This window comes from Phaenicophaeus curvirostris, chromosome 28 (genome assembly GCF_032191515.1).
Source record: "Phaenicophaeus curvirostris isolate KB17595 chromosome 28, BPBGC_Pcur_1.0, whole genome shotgun sequence".
NCBI classification, from domain to species: domain Eukaryota; kingdom Metazoa; phylum Chordata; class Aves; order Cuculiformes; family Cuculidae; genus Phaenicophaeus; species Phaenicophaeus curvirostris.
In genome coordinates, this window is record NC_091419.1 from 5,626,166 (window position 1) to 5,651,350 (window position 25,185).

Sequence of the window (25,185 nt, forward strand, 5' to 3'; positions counted from 1 at the left end):
CAGTGTGATTTTTCTCTATGGACAAAATCAGTACAAAACCTTTTAATCTTTGTAGCTTTGCAGTAATATTAGCCTTTTGTTCAGTTGCTGGTTTCAGAAACAACCCTCTAATGTGTTTAAAATTCCTCCTCTGTCTCCGTGCCGGGCTGACGGCAGCGTTTGATGTTGCTGTTGTGCAGGAGCTGCTGGCGCTGGAACCCCGGTCGCAGAGCAGCCACCGTGCCGGTTATTATCCTGCGATTGCTTGGATTTGAAAGCAGCAGGGTTTGAATAACTCGGGTCGTGTCCCGGTGTGCTGGGGTGTGTGGATTCTCCTATCTCATCTGTGCCAGCAGGGCTAATTACAAGTAACGCCTTCTGCATCAGAGTTCAGAAATGGGTGAAAAAGACTTGATTTTCCTGGGTGCGTGGCACCCAACCTTCCAGCACGTGGTGTTGGCTTTCCAGAACAGCTCCTCCAGCCTGGCTTCTGCAGGCTCTTCACTGTAGGGAAGGAAGATGTTTGTAGCCTGAAGCGTGGCCACCGCGCTTGGAGGGCTTCGTCCTGGCTGTCCCAGGCTACAGCCACTTCTCATTGGTGCTCGAGCTCCTGCTGTCTTCTCCTTCCGTGGAGCTGAGCAGGGCGAGCTGTGTGGATTCAGGATGTCTGGGGGTAGCTTGTGGCCGAGTTCTACTGATTTACAGAATTCCAGTTGAAGTGATGAAAGACTCGGGTAATTGTGTTGAGTGCATTGATGCATTTTGTGGCCTTGAGTCACAAGAAAAGCTCAGAGCTTCTCCTCTTGAAGGTAACCCTGAGTCTATGGAGTCGAGCTGCGTTTTCTGACCTTCCCTTTTCCCTGGGTCGGTAGCGTTGGAGTTTTATTTGTCCTTCTGTTGTTTCCCCTTTCACAAAGAAAACTGTCACCCACCCTGTCACCCATATGCTGCCTTGAAAATACCTTGACCGTTTAAGATAAATATTGAGAGTGTTTAAAGGGAATCCTTTGCTCTCCTGATTCTCAGCCCGTGGCTGGCACGTGCCCTGGGGCAGCTCTCTCTGAATTCCACCTCGGTTACATTTTTTCACGGGGCAAAGAGGCTGCTGCCAGTTGGGCATCACGTTTCTCTTCCCACTTTTCAAATGTGCATCCTTGATCTGTGTTCTTTTTCTTTTTCTTCCAGAAAGCAATTTATGAAACAACTTGGATATAGTGCCAGAAAAACCCGTTGGGCAATAGCGTCGCTCCAAATCCTGTATCAGGGTTGCCAGATTTATTTTTTTTTATTTTTTTTTTTTGACTAATCACTAAGGCTTTTGCATGGAGTTTATTTTTAACGCACACGGCAATGGTCTGTGTGAAAGCATGAGGGGTCCGATAATCATAACTGCTCAACATCTGCCTCTCCATCAGTTTTGTAAGGCTTGGGTACTGCTGGGTGATTTCTGTCACTCTGCAGCTTCAAGTTTTATAGTTACTGAGATTTACATACAGCGAAGAGTAAAGATCCTGTGCCTTTAACTCTCAAGGATGGCTTGGGGCAGGGGGTGTGTGGGTCTTACAGAGAGGATCCCTGAAGTGGAGGCAGTCTTAAAAACGATACTACAATCCACCTGGTGGGATGGTGAAATGGTGATTTTTACCCTATTCTGTATCCTCGCTTTACACAGGCTCCCTGGGATGTTGAAGTCTGGCTTTGCTTCTATGAAATTTGAGTTTAAAAGGGTAATCACTGAGATTTTTGTTGTGCTGTACAGGCACGGGGCTCTCTGTTTCCTTCTTGATTTCTTACCTGCCCTTTGACTTAAAAATAATTCCCTATTTAAGCTTTTTTTTCCACCTTTTCCTTTTGCCGGTGTCTGGATTCACATTATTCTGTTTCCCATCCTATTTATGCTTCGTGGAGTTGTTCACTTGCCAGTTCTTTGGGTTACTGGTTCCACTAACAAAACTGTCCAGAGCCAAGACAGGGAGACGTGCAACCCCGAGAGAGTAAGAACAGAAAAGCCTGAACACCTAATCTGAAAAGAATGCTCGGAGCAGAAATTACTGGTGTAGTAAATTACTCCCATCAGTAGAGTCTGGGCAGGAGCATCGGCTCTGCTCCTCGGTGGGTGCATTTCCAGTTGTTCCCCATTCTTTTCCAAGGTGCTACCGTTTCCTAGGCGTTATTCCTATTTCCACCTCCCTGCAATCACTAAGTTGCCCCTCTCATCCACCAGCATTAATTGCACAATCGGAGCTGAGGTAGGTGTGTTGCTGGCAGCTACCGAAGGGAAACAGGCTCCTGCAGAGCCCTCTCTGGCTTCTGGGAGCACCGAGTGCTGCCTGGGGACCGGGCTCCCAGCCGCAGTCGTGACAGAGGTGATAGCCAGAAAGGCAAGATGGCAGCAAAATGATGAAATCCTCTTTCTTTATTTTGTAATCGGGTACCAGCGAGTGTTCCCCACAGTTTGTTTTTAACCCTTGCAGCCTGGAGAAGAAGAGGCTGAGGGGAGAGCTCATTGCTCTCTCCAACTCCCTGAAAGGAGGTTGTGGAGAGGAGGGAGCTGGGCTCTTCTCCCAAGGGACAGGGGACAGGACGAGAGGGAATGGCCTCAAGCTCCACCAGGGGAGGTTCAGGCTGGACATCAGGAAAAAATTTTTCACAGAAAGGGTCATTGGTCCCTGGCAGAGGCTGCCCAGGGAGGGGGTTGAGTCCCCTTCCCTGGAGGGGTTTAAGGGCCGGGTGGACGAGGCACTGAGGGACATGGGTTAGTGATTGATGGGAATGGTTGGACTCAATGATCCTGGGGGTCTCTTCCAACCTGGTGATTCTATGATTCTTTGAAAAGGACCTAGCAGAATATATAGAGTGAGCCTGGGCAGAACTGTGTGTTTAGAAAACTAAACTAAACACCTTTTCTTCACCAATAAATACCGTTGTTCTTTGCATTCCAGTTTGCAGAAGCATGGACATTCGCAACAACCTGACCCGGCTCAACATGCTGGAGAACTGCACTGTGATCGAGGGCCACTTGCAGATATTGCTGATGTTTAAAACCAAGCCCGAAGATTTCCGTGAGCTCAGCTTCCCCAAACTGACTATGATTACAGACTACTTGCTGCTTTTCCGTGTCTATGGCCTGGAGAGCTTAAAGGGGCTTTTCCCCAACCTCACTGTGATTCGAGGAACTCACCTGTTTTTTAATTACGCGCTGGTCATTTTTGAGATGGTTCACCTGAAGGAGATCGGCCTCTACAACCTGATGAACATTACGCGAGGCGCCGTGCGGATCGAGAAGAACAATGAATTGTGTTACTTGTCCACCATCGACTGGTCAAGGATTTTGGATTCTGTAGAAGATAACTACATCGTGGCCAACAAGGACGACAAAGAGGAGTGTGGAGATGTGTGTCCGGGGACCGTGAAAGGGAAGAGCAGCTGTCCGCCTACGGTGATAAATGGCATTTTCATTGAACGCTGCTGGACCCACGATCGCTGCCAGAGAGGTGAGTGACGGACGTCAACTATGGTTTGGCTGTCGGGTTTTAACCTATTTGACTTATCAGAAGGCTTGTAGGTACTAATTCATTGCTACCTTTTAAGCATGGGTTCCTAAAAGCAGCGCTGAAAATCAGCGTCTGACAGGTGAGAAGACCTTTGGGACGGAGCTGCTTTAGGCCTTCTGTCACCTGTGTGAATAATGTATCCAAAGATGTTGTGTTTGGTTTCCCTGGAAAGTTAGGGAGAGCCTAGAGCTCACGAGTTTACCTGTGAGTGTGACTGGCACCTTGTGTAGGAGTTGGGGTGTTTGTATCCCTGTCAGGGCTTGGCTAGGAGATCGAGAGTCCAAATGGACTGAGAAGCTGCAGCGGGTTGAAACAGGATGGTGGGGAAAAGGCTTTATGGAGTGAACCCAACTCTTTCCAGAGACAATCACACCTTCACTGAAACTTTCCTGCTGAAACTAGGTGTAAGGTGAGTGAACAGTGTTTGTGCAGTGCGAGAATCATAGAATCACCAGGTTTGAAGAGACCCACTGGATCATTGAGTCCAACCATCGAGTTGAAGATTAGAGCTGAAGGGAAAGGAGAAGAGAGGAGGACCTGAACTGGGTTTGCCTGTTGCTGGAGTCCAGGGGAGGGTGAAAATTCTGGGCTTTGAGCCTGGTGTTCGGTTCAGGGTGGAGGGATAGTCAGCTGCTGTTACCCTCCCCGAGCTCTGTTTCTTAAACTGTGTTAGGGTTGCTTTTAATTTCATACAGATTTGGGGTTTCCAAACTGGGAACTGAGCTTAAGCTTAGTTGTAATTATACATTTGCTTGGATTTGTGTTAAACCTGACTGACGAGGGGAGCAAAATGAATTGAGGTGGAGCTGATGTGTTTAAGTTGCCTCTCTTTCTGGAGGTGGCGCATCCCAATGGAGCTGTGTGTCTGAAGGCAAAATTAGGAAACTTGCGGGCTGGAGAGCATTTCTTGCCAAGCTTTAAAGGGCAATTCTGAGTGCTAAGTGCCAAATTGGAGAAGGAATTCCTACCAGCATGCATAAACTGATGAAATTAATGTGGTTTCCCCTCTGCTACTTCTCACCCCAAGATCGTCTGGCTTCCTTTTAAAGAAAGCAGCTATTTTTTGTTGCCAGCATAACAGGGTATGAGCAAGATGATGGAAGTGTTTGAGTCTGTTCCTTTTTAAACTGAAAAATAAGGTTAGAAAGCATTTTTGTTTATAAGCTCTTTTGGTTTATGCTTCTTATCGGCACTGAAACCTGGTTTCTTACACATTCAGGTTTTGTTTTCTGCTATTTCATCAGATTAAAGATGGAACTGAGCTTTCTCTGTGGCTGGGCCATCCCTAATGTCCCTTATTCCAGTGAATATTCTGGGTTTGTGCTCCAGCAGGCTGGAATGCAGGGTTTCTCTCCTTTATACAGCTGCCTGTTCCCATGGAACCTGGTGGAATGTCGTATTTGACTATTGGGGCAGAAATCTCTGCTCTTGAGCCGATCGTGTGGATTTGGCTCCATGTGTTGGAGGATCCCCCTCCCGGCACCACGCGCTGTTGTAGTTTGCTTACCCAAGGCAGCCAAGCCGGCAGGTCCATTCCACTTGAATTTGAATTTGTAATTTGAAATGGAAAAGGGTTTCAAAAGTAATTCTGTCCGGATGCTCACATCTGGTTTTCTGTGTTCTATTTAGAGGAGCAACCCTCCTGTGTGTTTTGGCTGTAACTGGTATACATTTTCAAAACCACTTTGCAAGCCTCACTTGTCTGTGTGCTGAACGCTGGGATTTGTACCTTTATTTATTGATAGCTTTAGTTTATTGGTGTCTGTGTGATATTGTGCCTCGTGGCACCTGCCCATGTGCTCTTACAGTTTTTTTAAGCGTTAGACATTCCACACACACACGCGCTGGTAATGTCTGTGGAGATGAAGTGACATTTATTTGGCGAATCCTTGGGTTCTCTGTTCCCGTGCCAGCCTTAACGAATCCTTAGCACGCGTAATTGTTCTGTCAAGATTAATAGGCGCTTGTGCGAGCTCTGTGTTGGCTTTTCTTAGCCTCAAGAGCCTCCCAGCAGCTCCCAGCACCGAGGGCATTAATGCCACCAAACCTTCCCCTCTGCATTTTTGCAGCTTATCTGGGAATCCTCAGCGCAAGTGCTGTGCTTTAAGAATATTCCCCTCTTTTATTTCTACTCTTTGCCTTTAAACCGATGCTGGAGTGAACTGTAGTGATTTCAGTACAATTTTCTAGGGGGGAAGCTTGAGTTTGTGTGTGTGTGTTAACGTGGGGTATTTGTATCCCTGCTTTGTTTTATAATACTTGATGTAGGTTCTCCTCTGTTTTGCTGTGGGTGGGCAGTTGCTGCTGCCCCAACTGGTGGCTGAGCTGGAGAGCATCGCTACCCTGGGACTGTTTGCTCCTTTGTCTACCAGGAAAAAAAAAAAAATCCCTGAAGAGCATGTAAATATCGGTTGTTTGGATGTTACAGAGCGCGTGTGGGTTGGCAAGAGTCGAGTCTCAAGCTGGCGAGCTTTTCCAGCCTGCTGAGCTTTGAGTCTTGCTGGAGCAAATGAGGAGACGGGCAAGAGGTTTGAGAGCACGCATGTGGGAAGGCTGCAAGATCCCAGAAAGCTCTTGAGAGAGTGATGGTTTGCGTTGGAGTGGGGTCCCAGCTCTTCCGTACCAGTCCCTGACCCTCTCTGCCTGCTTGGTGGTCTCTTCCTTTGCTTTATCCCTGCCACATCTCAGACAGATCCTGCATCTTTGATATTTCTTTATTTTAATCGGCACAGATATCCCAGTAAACTCCCAGACTAACTTTAGATGTAGCATGTAATTATCCCTACGGCACCCGTCCAAGGCTCTGAATCATCCTTGCAGCTCTACGTCCAGCCCAGAAATTTATTTCCTTGATGATAACACGTTGAAGACAACAAAGGGAAGGATCTTAGAAATGTTGGAGCGAAGGTGGTGGTTGAAACCGGCTGGGAGGAACTGAAATGGTTTGTGGGCAGCTTTGAAAACAGTTTCAGTGTTGAGGGATCTGTGTTGGAGTGCAGAGGTGCGGAGGTGGATATGCCACGGATGGGGATCGGCTGGGATGTGTGTCCTGGGAGTTTTCTGTTTTCTGCCTGGCTTTGCTGGTGTGAAAAGCAAATCGGTTCAACTGAGGCCAACTCATGGTATATTTTGAGTAGGAAGAGAGGGAAATGTGTAGTCTGTTTGGAATTTGAGTCCAGCCTTCTGCTGTTTGTGGCAGCCAAACGCCGTTCCTCTTCTGGAACGTTTGTACCTTTTCAGCCCACGTTTTTATAAGGCTTTTTTTTCCTCCATACATACTTACTTTTACTGCCATAAAAACCAAGTTCTCCATTTGGAGCAGCGTGTTCACGCAGAGAACGTCTCTGCTGAAGAATTCAGGCAGCAAAAATGCTGGAAATGCCACGTCCTAGACCTCAGGCAGCATCTGCCAAACATGATCTTCATAGTTTGCATTTTTTTTCCACATGTGTTTTTTTTATGTAATAAAAACGCTATATGTCTGTCACTGCGCTTGCGGAAGGAACAATTCCCTCTGAAATGGGATTTCCTGCCAGCAGCGAGTCTGCTCCGTCCGTGTGTAATTTGCAGCAGCCTGATGGCTTTGACAGTCTAATTATAAAGGTAGATTCAGCCTTTTACTTGCATATTGGGTCATTTGGAGGTGGAATAAGGAAATAGGGAGGAAAAGTAGAATGGCCAGATGAAAATGAACAGGAAAATGATCTGTGGGGTCAGCCAGTCCCTTGGTGAGTATTGGAATATAAGGAGGGCTCTCTGAAATATAGATTTCATTGCTTAGAGGATGTAAAGAGGTTCAAGTTCTTGTGTTCATCCTGAACGCAGCCTTCGTAGGAGGCTGTTATCTTGATCTTGGGACCTCACGCTACAGGAAATTTGAGTTTTTGAGACCCTGTGCCATTGCAGATTTGTTGACAGACTCTTCCTTCAAACTGATGTCTTGCTTTTTATGGGATAAATGCAGGAGTTGAGTCTGTCCGTTAGCACAGCCTAGAATTTGCTGCAAAGCATTGACCTCGGGAGGAGAAAGCAGAAGGTGCATGAAACTACTTGAGCCAAATGAAAAGAATGGTAAACCAGAGCTGATAACGGGGTGGCCTTCGGAGGTGACGGACGCATCGAGGAGGTGCTGAAGAAGGGTATTGTATGAAAATATTTGTCCTGATTTTTTTATGATGTTTAGCTCTGGAGATAGGGGTTCAACAGCATCTCTCTTTAATCTTCCTGTGACTGATCCAGGAAGAATCCTGGGACAGGTAGGGGACTGAGGAGTGGCTTTAGGAGCCTGCTTTGTTTCCTGGTACAAACAACACAACAAAGCACTCGGAAAAAGCACTTCTCCGCTTGGAATGTTTTTCAGCCGCTGTGAAATAGCACCGGGAGCTTTCCAAGAGACCCGTGCCAGAAGGAATCCTGCAACTGCGAACATCTTCGAGGCAGGTTTGAATAACAAAGTTCAGAGGTGTGTGTGGGAAATGGTTTGCAGTGTTTACTTAGGTAGAAATATTACTTAGCAACAGCTTCCTGTAATTTTTATGTGCTGGGAATTTCTGTCACCAGCAGCTTGGTTTTATTACCTTTGTCTGGGAAAGGGGTCTTGGAGCACCAAATGGACTCAGCCGACCTCCAGGGCAAGATATTTTTAAAGCTTCAAACACAAAAGAAATGTTTCCAGTTGCTGCCACATGGAGTGGAAGTGCTCCTTTTCCTTGGAGACCTGATAAGAACCGCTTTTCCCCTGCTCCGACAAATGCCAGATGGAAGCTGACACCCGATAATCTCGCTGGGGCGTCTGCTCCAGCCTTGCCAAGCGGCAGCGTTACTGAGCGCGGGTAGCTCTCGTGGTTGGGGCTGTTGTGATGCTCGCAAACGGCTCAACTGATTAATTTTACTTTATTAAGAGTGGTTAAGAGATTTGTGGTACTCATGCTTGGAACTAGGGTGGGAATGATCACTCCATACAAACATCCTACCTGCTTTAAAAACACCAAACAAAACTTGGGGCTGTTAAGAAGCATCTGGTCAGGCTTCTCTCCTCTGACCTTGGGTGGTTTCGACACTGACAGCTTCAGTTTGCTGAGAAATCCCCATGGGTGCAGCTCCTGTGGCCTCACCATGTTGATATTTCTTGGGCTTCTTCCCTGCCGCACCTTTACCTGAGTGCAGGAGAGGCTGAAGACTTTTTTTCCCCAGCCTCAATTCTCAAGCAGCACCGTAGACAGAAGGCACCATCAGATCTGTTCCATCTGCAGAGCATTTGAACAAGAACCAATTCCTAGCTTGTCCAACAGTTAATAGGCAATAAATACAGAGAATTCGCCTCAAAAGTGTACCCAGCGCAGAGATCATTTTGGGCTGAAAGGCTGAGGATTTCGGGACCTTTTGATTAACGACAGAGCTGGTGAATAATGAAGCGCGTCCTGGAGGAAGCAGCACTAGCCCTTCTCTGTTTGAAACAGTAGCTGGTTAAAAGTGCAGTGACCAAGCTTCCCAATTATTCCCCATAATTACATGCAAGTTCCTGTTGGAGGGGTGCAAATGAACTTGCTGGGGTGTTTGTGCTTCTTAATTTGGACTGAATTAGCTGAAAACCCCCCTGTTGGGTCCTGGCTGGGACTGCCTGGCACGGGCTGAGCTGTTGCTCTGTGCCGGCCGGTATTCCAGTTGCTACTTTGATCCCGAGTTTGTCTGGCATCACGGGAGTGTCCGAAGCAGCGCCCTGTGCCTGGGCCACTGCCATCCTGTAGATGACAACTGCGTGCGCTCATCGTCTCTGTTGGGATTTTGCAGATGAGGGGGCACTGGGCTGGCATTGTGTGGGAGCCCTCAGCCTGGCTTTCATTTCGCCTTGTGGCATTTAAACCCCACGGAATTAACTCTGGCTCTCTGAGGTGCTTAAGTGTTGGCAGAGCGAGTGTAATGTTGTCATTTGTGTCTGGCTGCCTTGTGAATCTGGATTTAAATGAACTGAAAATCGGGGCAGGGTGCTCAGCACCTGTTCACGGCCAAACAGGTTTCCAATGTGGAATTTCTTTCTACACCCTTCAAAATAGGAGCAGAATTGCTATGGAGGAGAAGGACACAGGCAGGGCGAGAGGATGCTCCGTACAAACAAGTGGCTTCCAGCTCAGTCTGCTTTGCTTGCTTACTTCGCTGACCAGGCTGAGCACCTTGAGAGGTCAGAGGCTCCGAGGAAGAAGGTGTTTTAAAGGAAAACCCATAAAAGAGTTGGAAAGAAAGTCCAGCAGAATGCTGAGATTCATAGTCTTCTGTGTTTTATTAAAGAATTCAAGGTGTATGTGGTTTCGCTGGCATCGCCGTGGTGCGTGCCAGAAAAATAAATGGGACTTTAATCTCCTATATCAGGTTAGAGGTGTCCTTTTTCCAGGATGTCAAGAAATACCGCTCTGTTGGAACTGTAAATTTTGCAGACGTTGGCTCCCACGCTGCAGTCGCTGAAGCTCTGGCAGGTGCCTGACAGTTGAGCTGTTCAGTGTTCCAGCCCTTTGGTGACAGGTATTTAGCAGGACTGGCCTAATGAAGGGTGTAAGATTTGCAAGATCTTTCTAATTGGGAAGAGGGAATGTCATTAATTTGCTCATAGAACTACTCCAGTGGTTTGTTTTCGCTGTAGTCCGAAGGTTTCTGGAGATGGGCACATCTAACTGCTGGTCACATCTTACTGCTGGTCACTTGGGTCTCCCGCAGAGTTGCTGCTGCCGCTGGTATGTGGCCACGCTGGAATTTCAGGGCTCTGCTTTGAGGAGCTGAGCCTGAGCTCAAGTTACAGGGGAAGACTGGGTTTAAGTCAACCATGGAGTTAGGGCAACTTAGGTAGCAAGCTTGTCAGAGATCAGAGGGGATACCTGCAGGTCTGAGGTAGCTGGCTTGATGGTTCTTCATGCTCCTCTTGGTTTGCTTTAACCTGGCCTCTAAGCACGGTGGCTTCTCATCTAGTCTTTTAAAAAGTGAATTATCTGGGTAGGGAGGCAGGGGGGTCGGTCTCAGTTTGTTAAACCAAATAAAGTGCTGGGCTTTAAAGGCTGGATGGAGCTTTGAGCACCTTGATCCAGTGGGAGGTGTCCATGACAGGGGGGTGGAACTGGATGGGCTTTAAGATCCCTTCCGACCCAAACCACTCCATGATTCTACAGTTCTTTCCTCTGATGTGGAGAGACCAAACTGATGCTGTGTGGTGTCTGTGGGAGCTGCTGAGCGTGGCAGCTTGGCTTCCCGTAACACGTGCGAAGTGCCATCAGCTTCAGAGCTGTTGGTTCTGAAATATCTGAAAATAGTAACTGAGATTTTTTTTTTTTTTAACTAAGCAACCTGCGGCAAAACCCATCAAGCTCCAGCTATTGCCCTGAGCTGAGCACCTGGAAATCCCTCACGCAGGAACTTCAGGCCACAACTCAGTCATATCAGCAGCTTTTTATGGTGGAGGCAGCATATAAAGAACGTTTGCACTTGAAGGTGGGCTTGAACCCTGCTGCACTGTTACAGGCATGGTTAGAAAATCTTTGGAATGGTGCAGGAAGCTTTACCAGCGTATTGGGTTTCCCAGGAACAAGGCACGTGCCAGTCAGCAGGCACCACGGGATAACTAAGCATTTTTCTGTTACCATTTTAAACTGCATTAGGCATCCATGCTGCATTACAGCACCGCAAGGGTTTTAATAGTTCAAGAGCCTTATTTGTTACAACTGGAGTATCAGCCAAATATTTTTCTTGTCTCTTCTGCAAAGCCAGACCAATTATGTTCTACGGGCAGGGAAATCAACAGCGATGACTTAATAAAACAAATAGGACTTGTTTTTTCTGGTCTTCAGTCTTCGCTGACTGTCATCCTTCCCTAGGAAGGCAGATCGCGCTGGATGTGTTTACACAGCCTCGGCTCGAGGTGAATGAGTCCAAGAGTTCCCTTGTGAGTACCCCACGAAAGCTCCCAAAAGCCAGAGAGGAAATGGAGCTTCATGGTGCGATGTCTGGCTCTGAAAGTCTCACCCAGTGGAGCCTTAACATGGCTTAAAGGAATAAGGCATTTGTTTTAAAACTGTATGCAAAATGAAGCCTTTGAGCTCAAAGAGTTTCTCTGTTGGTTCAGTTCTGTGGGTTTAGGCTTGGGGACTCTGCATGCTCTGGGTTTCTGGAGGAACAAGGAGCAGAAGATGCAGTAGCCCTTCTCTTTTCTACGTGGAGACTCAGTGAAAAAGCAGTTATATGGAAAGTGGAGTTTCATCCAAAACAACTTCTCACCTGGCCATCAGATTTCCACAATTGTTAAATTAGCAAAAGAAATGCCGTGTGTAGATTGCCTTTTCCTTAGGCTCCTCTGCCACACTCAATAACCTTATCTCCAGGGCTGCTGAGATAATTTCTGTAGTGTCTGGCTGCTCTTTCTCTGCTTGGATACAGAGTTTCTGTGGCTTGATGGAGAGAACTGCTCTAAAAGTCCCCTAGAACAGGGTATCTGCATCCAGCATCAGGTGTTTTGTTCAGGAGAATAGAAAATGTTCTCCTCAGTGCTTGTGCTGTGTGTGACTTTGGTGGGTGTGATAACAAAAACCTCCTGGTGTTTTGCATGGCTCTGTTGGCGAAAGGAGGAGTTGCTGCATGATGGTTCTTGTTGATCAGTGCTGGGGAAGAGCGTGTTGTTTTTCCACATGCTCAAATCTGTGATAACAAAGAGAACTCCAGATTGTGTTTTTCAAACATGCGTTAGGTTGCTTGGTGCTCAGATCTGTCAGTGATGATCCACTGCGGTAAGACATCCATCCACCCAAAGGGACACTGTTTCAAACACGAGCCTTGCTCTGATGCTGGAGGAGACCGAGCAGCCTTCAGCAATGAACTCTCAAGTGTTTCAGACAATCTTGGAAGGGACCTCAAGGCCCACCCACTTCCAACCACCTGCCATGGGCAGGGACACATCCCACTGGATCAGGGGCTCCAAGCCCCATCCAACCTGGCCTTGAACCCCTCCAGGGAAGGAGTATCCTATACACATCCTCTGGGCAACCTGGGTTAGTGCCTCATCACCCTCAGTTTCACTTTGTATCAAGTATTTTGCAGAGGATTGTGTGGTGGATGTGGACTTGGGGACCACCAGCCTCTTCTCAGCGCTGGTCTTGGGTGATTCCATGCCCCTCTCTGTGCCTCAGGGCGTGTTTGTCGTGCGGAGCTGATCGATGAACGTCAGCCAGCAAATACAGGAATTGCTTGAGGCAGAATTTATCTTTAAGATGGGTTTAAACAGACAACTGTCAGAAATGTCTAGGTCAAGTATTTATCTGGCCTTGGGTAGGTGAAGGGACTGGGCAGCGTCTGGGAAACTTCGGCCCCTCTCCAGTGTAAAATTGCTTTCAGTGATGGCAGCTCTGGGCTGAGATTGAAACTGCTGTAGTTTGCTTAAGAAAAAGACTGTTTCTGGAGAAACTGATATGGCTTCAGGCTTGTGTAGAGGAGGTTCCATCCCTTTTTCTTGCTGGATAACGCTAGTTTGTGTCACTCCTCGCCCCCTGCCCCCTGAGAACTCTATCCACGGTAATTTTAATTTCTTGATTTCCCCCCATGATAAATACACATTTAGGTATCGGCAGGTGGTGTGGCTCATGTTACCGTATCAATTAGACCGGCTCTGAATTGTCTTCTGAAAGGGATGATGCTGGTGGTGGCTGATGATCAGACCCTATCTGAGTTGATCAACACCAGCTGAAGCCTCGTAGCCAGGCACATGTCTGCGTGGTCTGTGTTCTGGAAGGAGATCCTGCTTCTCTGAGCGTTGCTTAATGGGTGGATAACGAGACCTCTGCTACTGCTGTACTTCCTTATTGAACAAAGTGACTTCAGCGAGAGTTGGTTTTGTTTGAAGAGCTCACCACAGGAGAGGCATGAAATAAAGCAGAATTGTTGTGATGCTGGCAACAGGCAGTTGGAGCCGTTAACTGTTGTGGAAGAAAGCTTGAGAATCCAAGGTCTCCCCAGAGTTCAATGTAACTGCAGAGATTCTGTTCCCTTTCCTTGTTGGCATGGGCACGACTGGTTTGGGATTGAATTCCTTCAGCTTACAACTTTCTCTTGCATAATTTACAAGGAGAAAGAGATTAATAGCCTCTAAGGACGCCTTGTGCAATGTAGTTAATGGTTTTTTGTGCTAATCTATAGCCGTTTGTTTTTCCTTGGGGTTGTGTCCATGTGGCTTTTAGTTGTTTTTACCGTTTCTCGTTGGCACTTGGGTTAGAGAAGCAGAGCGAGGTGGCATGTCATGCGTCCTGCAGCTCAAACCCCTTAGGGATCAGGGTGTTTGTAATGACATTCAGCAGGTACATCCCTGGATTGAGCTGGGTTGGGTAGTTTGTGCAGGTTATGCGCTGAATTCCTTGGAAAGGGGCGTTGCTGGAGTGCTGAAGATGGCACGGGCAAGTAGTAAATAAAAACCGGTTTCCTAGGGAGGTCTCTATTGCTTGGCTCTGTGGCTGCGAGCAAATGGTATCTATTTCAGTGCCGCTGAGTAAATTCTTCTACCTAGAAATAAACTGTGGAGACCATAGTTATAGCTTTGGGTGAGGAGAGCAGGGTGTGTAAGTCAGTGGGTGGGAGCTGATGAGGCCAAAACGACCAGACTGGTTGAGAGAACGTTCTATGGGTGCGTGTAATCTATGCATATAATCCTGATAATGAGCTACTGCATACGTTTCTCCTTTCCGCAGTTCAAAGATGATTTTGAAACAATCATTGTTCGGGGAAACCCATGACAACATCCAGTAAATGACCGGAAGCCATACGTTATAGTACTTAGTTTTGGAGGTATCTACGCGGGATGTGAGTCTCATCAGAGGAGGATGCACGTGTTAGTCCTGGGGTGAAGCCTCCCGTGCGCTGGTTGCACACAGGAGGTGCGACTGCTCTGGTTTGACACTAAGCTGGGTGGAAGTGTCGTTCTGGAGGGTAGGGAGGCTCTGCAAAGGGATCTGAACAGGCTGGACCACTGGGCTGAGTCCAATGGCGTGAGGTTTAACAAGGCCAAGTGCCGGGTCCTGCCCTTGGGGCACAACAACCCTATGCAGTGCTACAGACTAGGAGAAAGTCTGTCTAGAAAGCTGCCTGGAGGAGAGGGACCTGGGGGTGTTGGTTGACAGCGACTGAACAGGAGCCAGCAGTGGCCCAGGTGGCCAAGAAGGCCAATGGCATCTTGGCTTGGATCAGACATGGCGTGGCCAGCAGGGCCAGGGAGGTTCTTCTCCCTCTGGACTCGGCACTGGTGAGACCGCTCCTCGAATCCTGGGGTCAGTTCTGGGCCCCTCCCCACAAGGAGGATGTTGAGGCTCTGGAGCGAGTCCAGAGAAGAGCAACGAAGCTGGGGAAGGGGCTGGGAAACAGGTCTTATGAGGAGCGGCTGAGAGAGCTGGGGGTGTTTAGCCTGGAGAAGAGGAGGCTGAGGGGAGACCTCATTGCTCCCTATAACTACCTGAAAGGAGGTTGTAGAGAGGAGGGTGATGGCCTCTTCTCCCAAGGGACAGGGGACAGGACGAGAGGGAATGGCCTTAAGCTCCACCACGGGAGGTTTAGGCTGGACATTAAGAAAAAATTTTTCACGGAAGGGGTCATTGGGCACTGGAACAAGCTACCCAGGTAGGGGGTTGAGTCCCCTTCCCTGGAGGGGTTTAAGGCACGGGTGGATGAGGTGCTGAGGGACATGGTTTAGTGTTTGATAGGAATGGTTGGGCTCGATGATCTGGTGGGTCTTTTCCAACCTGGTTATTCTATGATTCTGTGTTTCTATGATTCTTTGATTCCTGCCAGGTTGCCTGTTCCAGCCTGGGGTTGTGCCAGTGGCAGCTGACTGGCAGCCTCTCTCCCAGGGGCGCTGCCTGCTCGCGACCCGGAGTCGCCTTCTCCCCGCTGCCGTCTCCAGCAGTCAGCCTCGCTTGGCACCGAGTGGAACACTTTACCCTTGGAGTGGCTGCCGTGGGGCAGAGGCTGGTGTTGGGATCAGGTTCCCCTCGCAGCCGCTCTGGGTCTGGCAGGGGTTTGGGCAGTGCGCGAAGTGACCGTGCATGAAAACATTTATGCATCCTGGTAACTCAAGAGAAAAGATCTGGCTGGCAGAGCTGGGGACCTTTGCACGGGAAGATTCATCCTCTGAGTAGTCCTTTGTGCGCTGGGCTTCAGGGGATGTTTTCCTTTTCTCCGTCCTCATCCTCTCTGGAGGGAGAGCTGGGAGGGGGGATCTGGGTTAGTTATATTCCTTCTTTCTCTCTGGTGTCTTTTCAGTGTTTTCATCCACAAACACTAATTCCACGGCAGTGTCTGTGTTTACGATTCCTGACTGTGCCATGAAATCTGCCCAGATTAGAATCTTAACCTCTGCCTGACATTTCTGCGTGGATCATTAGTTATCAGTGTAATCGCCTTGTGGTTAATCTTATGCTTCCACCCATTTCGTTACCTTTCTCTGTTACGGGCAGCTCCATTTTCCTACCTGCTGTGTACTGTGTGTCCTTTCTGAGGTAGATCTGCTCTTACTTTGTGTGTCCAGGTTACGTTCTGCACATCTTTCACGTAACTAATCTAAACCACAATCTTATTCCCTCAGAGCTGAGTGCATTTCATTCTTTCCTGCCTTGTTTACTACAACATCCTTCTCCGTGGCCTTGAGAAAAGCAATCCTCTCCCTCTCTTATCACTGCGGAAAGCAAAGGTTATACATCTCGCCTCGTGCTTTGATCGTATCACTCTTTGTTTTCAGGGCAAGGTTTGTAGGTAAACGCAGTAGCTTCTGTTAGATCGGCGTTTGGAAAACTAGGAGACCATTGTTCTTAGACCATCACTGCACATCAAAGTGCTTCTGCATGCCTTTGTCTCCTTTTCTGAATAGGACAGGTATAAATTTCTCTTTTACAGCATCTCTTGTTCAGCATCGAGCTGCTGACTTATTCTGGTCAGGCCACGCTGCCAATCACTAGGAAACAAACTCTTGTGGTGAGAAACTTGCCTCTCGCACCGCACTGATGAGGCTTGAGGGAAACCTGGTTCCCATCCCACTGGGTACGACAGTGGAGATCTGTACTCAAAATACAGCAGGGATACAAACTTCACATGCAATTACACTTATTTTTAGGACGTCTGTGGCTGCCTGGACCCGCTTCCCTATGATTCTTGGGTTTTCTGGGATTGCAATGCGAGCGAGCAGGTTTGACGGAGTAGGTTAAAGTGAACAGGGATGTTTGTGAGATGCTGGGCATCGGAAAGAGCAATATATAGTTAAATATTAACGGGAAGCATTCATGAGGCTCCCAGGTGGCATGTCAGCCGTTGAATGATAAAAACAGGTTGTAATAAGGATTGAAATTTAACAAACCATAACAACAAAAAAAGCACAGTCATAGCTGTGAGGAAAACAATTATAGAATCATTAAGGTTGGAAAAGACCTTTAAGATCATCTAGTCAAGCAATGAGCAAAGCTTTACAGAAAAGCTCTTCAAAGTTTCTTGTCTGGGTCTGAATTACAGATCTTCTGTTCTGCTGTACGACATGAGGTACAATAGGAGGTGGGTGTCTAAAGGACTTTAGAATTATGTGCTCCTTACGAATCTCTTGTGTTCACTAGGGGTAGCATACACTGAACACCTCTCTCCATTTGATGGGGAGAGGGATTTCCCTTAGTGTCTCTTCAGCAATTTGCTGTCTGAAGGACTGAAGTTCGGAACCTTCCATCCTCTCAGGGCTCAGGAACCTGAGGGAGAGGAGTGGATGTGATGGCTTCTTCATCATCTTCAATTATCAGCCATCAAAGGGGCTGAGGGTAGTGAAAGGCTGCAGCCGGTATGGATTTGCATGGGCTGTTATATTTATGATAACTCGCTGAGACTCCAGGTTCGGTTCTAAAGATGTAGAGTCATTTTTGGGGCTTGCATATCAAACAACAACAAGCAGGTGAGCACAGCCAGAGGTTATTCCTGATCTCTGATGATGTCCTAAGCCCCTGTGTCTTTTTGAATGCACAGGACAAGGAGCAGGCTGGATCTGCCTGCTGGAGTGGCACAACAGCAGCGTTGTGGGCACCAGGTAAAGCGTTTCCGCCTTCTTCTGTCCTCATGTGCACTTTGTGATGCCTGTCCTGCCTTTAACGGTGCTGCTGTGTTTTCACATCAGACTCTGTGTTTTGGTATTTAGAGTCTAATTGCCAACAGTTCAGGTAAATTCCTGAGAGTTGTTCTTAACTGTTTGTGCAGTCAGCAAGATCGAAAGGTACTCAAGAATGACAACAGACCCAGCCTGGAGTTTTAATTGGTAATTTTTTACTTTAGCTTTGTCCCTTGGCTTTGATCAGAGAGAAATGGTTTGCTCTGTACCTTTGGCTCGTAAGGAGCGTGAACACCGTGTGCACTGCTCAAAATGCACAAAAGGAAGATGTTTCTTTGATCTTCATTCTATCTGGGCAATGTTAGGCGTATCCGAGTGGGAGGCATCTGCTGCTCTCTGTAAATAGTTGGGGTGACAAAGGAGAGCAGGGCTGAAAACAAAGACGAAACAAAGTTCTGGAAGATGTGTGAAATGGGAGCCTGTCCTGGAGGTTTATTGAGAAGAGGTGAGGGACGCTCATAGCTGAGGCTTGTAGCCCAGGAAGATTCTGTCTCTGAAAATAAGAGGTGATAGTTGGACTGTCCTACCACCTCCAGCCACAGAGCTGAGCCACTGAATCTGAAGCTACGTAGGATTTGGTACCCTGGGCACGGGTGCTGCCTTGTGTCCTCGCGGTGGGAGCTGGAGGACCTCGTTGGCAAAGGTTCTTCTTCAGGAAGTCAAGAGTGAGTGACCAAAGGTGTTGTGGGTCTGTTGCACTGGATTACTGCCTCCAGGCTTCACTGTGTTAAGATAACTTGTGTATAAATATATTTTTGTATATTGCATAAATAACTCGTAACTCGTGTATGAGTGAATGTCTCTATTTCCAGAGAAACGCTCCACCAGGAGTTGATAATGGATCACTCCAGTCTAACAGCAGAAGGAAGAAGAGGCTGATCTTTTCCTCTCAACAGCAGAGCTCAACCTTCCCCCCCGTCTCCATTCAACAACTCCTTTCACAGACCTCGGTATCCTCCGTTATCGCCACTGGACAAGGTGGCACACAGCTCCAAACCCTTATATCTTTTTTAAACTCACATTTCCGATCCCAACAGGTCAACACACCAGCATCTCTGCCGGTGTTGGTCGTAGCGGCTGTTCTTGGCTGGGAAGATTCCTTACAAGAAGCAACCAAATACGTGGTGTTCACAGGTGGCACCGATCCCATTCTGGAATGTTTGAACGTTCCCCGTAGCTCCAAACGAGCACATAACTTGTGAAAGGGTTGGGAGGAGAAACAAGTTTTTTCTTATCCTTGCTGATAGAGGAGATAAGAGTTGTGTTGTCCTGAGAAATGTCAATGGGAAGAGTTTCCTTTACGTTTTCATAACCGTATGTTGTTTTTGGAAGCCCCGGTCTATGGGAAGGGAGGCACCTGCAGTTAATTTTATCTGTTCCTGTGTAGATACGGCCCTCCTAACATTCCCAACTCGTGGCCCAACAGGGTCATGGCATTATGTACTGTAATACCTTATTTTATAAATAACACTTTAATTTTAGTGCTGATTGTCAAACCTTGAGTCTATTTGGCACTTGCTTCTTCCCGAGTTGGTGCTGAGAACTGAAATCCTGTGTGTGGGTAACAGAGTCGATGTGTTTGGGGAGGTTGTTCCTTGGACACCTCTGGCGTTGAGGAAGAGGGAGGGATAAATGTTGTAAGAGCAGCTGAACGCTGCGAGTGACATAAAGTTTGCTTGAAAGCTTTGTGATGTTTCCCAAATTTCGCTCGGTAGCGGCAGCTGGTGGTGGGTGTTGCTGGCAGTTGTTTTGTAGAAGCGTGTTAAACTCTTATTTTCTCTTCTGTCCTGGTTTCTCCTCTTCTTTTGTAGACTCAGGAGGATCTGGAGAGGGCCTGGTGGGTAGTGCCGGGTCAAGTGGAGCTCTGTAACCACGCTCTCCCCAGGCGCGCCGCTTCCATCTGAATGTCGCTGTGCAGCCCAAGAGCTGTGGCTGATGTGGTTCAGGGCTTGGGCTTCTGCCTCTCTGGGCTTGATGACACGAAGAAACACAACGAGGACATAAGGCAGAGTGCAGGGGGGTTGGCAGCACGCTGGTTTTCCTACAGCAGCTCTGTGCACCCCCTCTCCTCTGGAGCTTTAGGTTGTACCTGGTCTCACTGAACACAATTTCATTTAATTTTGGATTATTCTTTTCAGCCTTACAATATGCTGATGCCTTCAGGTTAGGCGTCATCGTGATGTGTTCAGATCAGATAAATGCTCACGAGAAAACAGGTGATTCTGAGTAAAACAAATCAAATGTTTTACAGAAAAAAATGCATCAAACACTTGATGATCCGGTGGGTCTCTTCCAGCCTGGTGATTCTATGAGTTGCAGAGTTTGGAGTCGTTTTCTCAAGAGGAGAATGACAGTCTTGAGCAAAAGTGATCAAGTAAATGCTCTAAGTGTAGCATGATTTAATACATAATTTTCTAAGGAGGTAAGATCCATGTGGATTTCATAGCAACAATGCCGCTCAGCCGTTGCAGAAGTTCAGGAACCCAGCACAAACTCTGGTGCTAAATTAAGATCCCGTGCTTGCAACACACTCCGAGGAGCTGCTGCCGTGGGCGATTAGTCCTTGGGTTTCCTTTTTATTCCTTATTGGGTTTGTTTGGTTGAGAACCACAAGAACCCCTTGCTGCGGAGGTCATTATCGTGACTGTACGGTTAGGAAATTAAATTAGAGTTCCTGCTGCAGCCGTAACTCGGTGTGATTGTGCGGGGCTGTTCGTGGTGAATTCCTCTCACGGATGCTGCAGCCATTTACAGTGACCGTTGGCGGATAAATTTATATCGCGCTTATTGTAGCCATTTACAGTAAGGGAAAAAACACAGGGCAGTGCCGATCCTGTTTCTGCGGGGCTCTGAACTCTACCCGTACGCACACGTCATGCAGCATTACAGCAGCCCGAGCGCTGGCACCAGGCGCTGCCTATCGCGGCCAAAACAAGCCCTCTGGAGCTGTGTTAATGCTGGGTCCGGACTGGCTTCCTCCTACATTTTTCTCGTGGTTATAAATACGCCTTTGCGAGTTCATGAGAAAACCCCTGCGAGAGCTGGGTAAATGGCTTTGGCGTGATGGGTTTTGTGGCGCCGTGGGTAGACGGTGGCGTGGGTAAAGGCTGGTTTGGGAGCCCTGGCTGAGGTGGCTGGCAGGGGTTAAGGCATGTTTGCCCAGTGCAGATAGGAGCGGTTGGATGCCTCCCTGTGCAGGCAGCAAACACATTGGCTGAAGCTGAGGGCGGTTCTCCTGCCGCAGTTGTTTTCTGTCCTGGACTCGCTTGGATCGGGAGCCTCCGAGCTGCCCTGTCTGTAATCCAAACACACTTGTGTAATTCACGCAGACGGACCTGGTGGTGCGAGGCGAGTTTGCTCCCTGCCTCTAGCTTGTCTGCTGGCCAAGAGGAGCGGCTTGCATGGGACACGGCTGGTGGCCCCAGAGGACCCATGGTGGCCCTGGTTGCCGCCGCTGACCCGCGCTCACACGGATGCGGCTGTTATTGCATGTCAACTCATGACAAATCCATCCTAAACCCCTGTGAGAACATCTGTTCCTGCAGTCTGTAATGCAGCGTCTTGACGTTCATACGTGTGGATTAGGGCTTCTTCTTAATGAGCTCTGTACCTCTTATTGTACCCGAACCACTGCTGTTTGAACACTCGGCTCACCCAGGCACTGCTGCTTAAACCCATCCAGGTCCAGAGGATCCCATAGGAAAAGCAAAAATTACCCGAGTGATTTTTATCCCTTTTTTCAGACTATTCCCTGCTCTTGTTTTATTAGCAGAGAGTGCAAAACAAGACCTAAACCCAGTGTTTTTAATCGTACTTCCATAGTCGGACAAACCGTGTTTGTTAGCTGAACAGCTTAGCGCTTGGTTGACTTGCCTGTTAAATGCAGATCTCCTGGTTACCTGTCTTGGCTCTGGAATATGTTTACAGTATCGATGTATTTTCTTTCCACCTGAAGCACAGGGAAGTGGTGAAACGTCAGGAGCGATCCACAGAGGTAGAAATTCCTTTGCGCTGACTCTGCTGCCTTTTGTCCCCCCCAGCCGGGCCTCAGCAGCGTGAAGAAATGTCGGGCTGAATCTATAATCAGGAAGGTTTGTAGAATGCATTGTTCCCTGAGCCTTTGGAGCCACTCTGGCTTGCTAGTTAAATATTTATTCACCCCTGGAACAATAGGTTTGAACCTCCGTGTCTCTCTGTCCGGGGTGGATTAGTTAAGCGTTGTGCTGTTTGTCATCCTTGGGACAGGGATTTGGAGCCCTCTTCCTGAGGATCTGATGAAGGGGATCTGTGGTGGTGATGAAAAGCTTGGTTCTGCTGCCAGTGCTGAAGCACCTTTTCCAGCAGCAGCTTTTGTGGAACGGCGTGGTGACTTCTGCCCCCACCCCGAAGCAGCTTTGCCCTGTCTCTAACTGGGATTTTTGAAGATCCCTTTTGAAGCAAAACCCAAACAAAACCCCTGTCTGATCCATCTGAGGTCCCGTAACCTGGATGCTGTAGTAATCGTTATAAGAAGTGGTGGTGAACAAAAGCTGGAGAGCTTCCTACACGACTTTCAAGTGCTTATTGGAAAAAATGAAATATTAACACTCCCTAGCCTGCACACTTTGATAACATCGAGATGATGTCTCTTCAGGATCTTGCTCAAAACAGCATTGATGATTTCTGATCTTGAGCGCTTAATGGAAACAAAGCTGTTGCCTTGGCTGCCTTGCGTTCTTCAGGCTGTCTTTAAACATCAAAAGCTCATAGAACAGGAAAGAGAGAAACGTTAACAGCAGTTTAAAAGTAGTGTAATTATGTCTTCTAAAAACCTTTAGAGTTGAGAATTCAGACAGTTTCTGCCCTGTGAATATTTGCAGCTGAACTCAAAACGTGTCAACAGGGCTTTGAAGATTGGTTCTCATAACAAATTCAAACAATCCTGTGTGGCACAGTGTTTTGTAGGTGCCCGGTGTCGTTGGGTGAGGGCCAGCATTTCCCAGTTCCTCATCTGCTCCTCGAGAAACAAGGATTCTCTTTGGAATATTCCAGCCTTTATAGTTCTTGAGGATGAAACTGGCCACGTTCTTCATCCCAGCTTCCTTCTCCTGCTGTTTAAATGGCTCTTAGAGTGGTGATTTCAACTTCATTAGATCTTTGGTGAGGCTGCCCCATCCCTGGAGGTGCTCAAGGCCAGGTTGGATGGGGCTGTGAGCAACCTGATCCAGTGGGAGGTTTCCCTGCATGTGGCAGGGGTTGGAACTGGATGGGCTTTAAGGTCCCTTCCAACCCTAATTGTCCCATTATTTTTGAACTTGAAGGTCTGGAGCGTGTTCTGGGTGACAGAATTGGGTCTAACTGGTTCAGCCACGTTTGACTTGTTACGACTGGGTGTGAAGATGCTGAGCAGCAGAGGGGCAGGACTGTCCTTCCCTTCAGAGCTGCTCTGGGTTTGCTCAGTCTTAGTCACGGTGTTTGCTCTGAGCTACGCTGCTGCTTGGTTTCTATTTCAAAGCCCAATCTGCTCATTAAAAGTATTGTGAGGCGCTAAGTAATGGGTAATAAAAAAGTAAACCATAAAAACCTCAAGCAATAATACTTGTGGACGCCCTTCTTCTTCTTCTTGGATTTGTGGTAGAGTCACCATAGAGCTTTTGTGGGATGCCAGGGCTTCTCCAGGGAAACCGGTGACAGGGTAATGGATGGATAAGAAGCAAATCTCTGATAAAGCTGGAGGGTTATGTAAAAGTATTGTTGGACTTGTGTTATTGGCAGCGTTACTGTGGGAAACTTAGCTTCTTAAACTGAGAAACTCAAATCTTCTGACTGAACCTGGCTGTTCCAGACCAGAGCTCTCGCTGTAGGAGTCTCATCGCTTCTGGGCTTTGGAAATAATGTTGGGCTTGCTTGAGCATCCCTGGGAGCCTCTGAGTGCTGGGCTAAGACAAGGGAAAACTCAGTTTTCGTTTCTAAAGATGAGCGTTAATGATTCGTGAGGGTGAATGATAACTTCAAAAATATCATTGAAATTGGGGATTCACAGCTTAGAAATGGAGACGAGGCAGACGTCTTACCCAGCTGAGCAGGATGAGGTGTGGTTGCTCATAAGCTCTTTGTGGTTATACCTCATCGGACTGTCCTGTGGTGCTCAGCTGCCTTTTCTTTCTTCTCTCTGCAGTTTGCCCCGCGGCCTGCAAGTCCCAGGGCTGCACCTCCGACGGTCAGTGCTGCCACAGCGAGTGTCTCGGGGACTGCACGGAGCCAAACAACCCTGACAAATGCGTGGCTTGCCGCAACTTCTACCTTGACGGCAAATGCGTCGACACCTGCCCACCCGGATACTATCGCTTCGAGGGATGGCGCTGCGTGACCTTCGGCTTCTGCCAGGAGCTGCACAACAAATGCAAGAACGCCAGAGAGTCGGGGTGCCACGTTATCCACAACAACGAATGTGTTCACGAGTGCCCCTCAGGGTACATCATGAACTCCAGCAAGTGAGTACAAGGGTCTGCAGGTAAAGAAGTGCTACAGACTAGGAGAAATCTGGCTGGAGAGCTGCCTGGAGGAGAAAGACCTGGGGGTGTTGGTTGACAGAGACTGAACATGAGCCAGAACTGGGCCAGGTGGCCAAGAAGGCCAATGGCATCCTGGCTTGTATGAGAAACAGCGTGGCCAGCGGGGCCAGGGAGGTTCTTCTCCCTCGGTACTCAGCACTGGTGAGACCACTCCTCAAATCCTGGGGTCAGTTCTGGGCCCCTCACCACAAGAAGGATGTTGAGGCTCTGGAGCGAGTCCAGAGAAGAGCAACGAGGCTGGGGAAGGGGCTGAGAGAGCTGGGGGTGTTTAGCCTGGAGAAGAGGAGGCTGAGGGGAGACCTCATTGCTCTCTCCAACTCCCTGAAAGGAGGTTGTGGAGAGGAGGGAGTTGGGCTCTTCTCCCAAGGGACAGGGGACAGGACGAGAGGGAATGGCCTCAAGCTCCACCAGGGGAGGGTCAGGCTTGATATCAGGAAAAGATTTTTCGTGGAAAGGGTGATTGTTCCCTGTCCGAGGCTGCCCAGGGAGGGGGTTGAGTCCCCTTCCCTGGAGGGGTTTGAGGGGTGGGTGGACGAGGTGCTGAGGGACATGGGTTAGTGATAGATGGGAATGGTTGGACTCGATGATCCTGGGGGTCTCTTCCAGCCTGGTGATTCTGTGATTCTATGAAACCACATTGTGGTGTTTGTGCAGTGCTTTTGTCTCACTTTGTGTTCTGTGTCAGGACCAAGGAAAGGCTCCGGCATTGAGGTGTCTGTGACAATTACCTGGTGTGCTTTAATATGATTTGCAAACTAAGACCTTGCTAATTCAAGCCATTAAACACAGACAGGTCCACCTACCAGCTTATTCTTCCTCTGCTTGTTTCCTCTTAAGTTAGGTAAAAGTGGGAAAGGGAGACTGAGAGAGAGGACAAGGAAAAGGGACGTTTTGATGTTTGAAGGGTCTTTCTGTAGTCAAGCAGGACAAGGGAGATGGGTTTTAGTAGCCC

General features: G+C 48.2%; 1 protein-coding gene across 4 annotated transcripts in view; it reads left to right on the forward strand.

Annotated features, from left to right (window-relative positions):
* INSR (insulin receptor) overlaps positions 1-25,185 on the forward strand; it is a 50,767-nt gene that overhangs the window by 3,580 nt on the left and 22,002 nt on the right. For all 4 annotated transcript variants that reach the window (XR_011339211.1, XR_011339212.1, XR_011339214.1 and 1 more), the window contains exons 2-3: positions 2,922-3,473; positions 23,837-24,152. Coding sequence is in view for 1 of the 4 variants with exons in the window: in XM_069877985.1 (XP_069734086.1) it covers positions 2,922-3,473; positions 23,837-24,152 (868 nt within the window). In the remaining 3 variants the exon portion in view is untranslated. The remainder of the gene's footprint in view (positions 1-2,921; positions 3,474-23,836; positions 24,153-25,185) is intronic.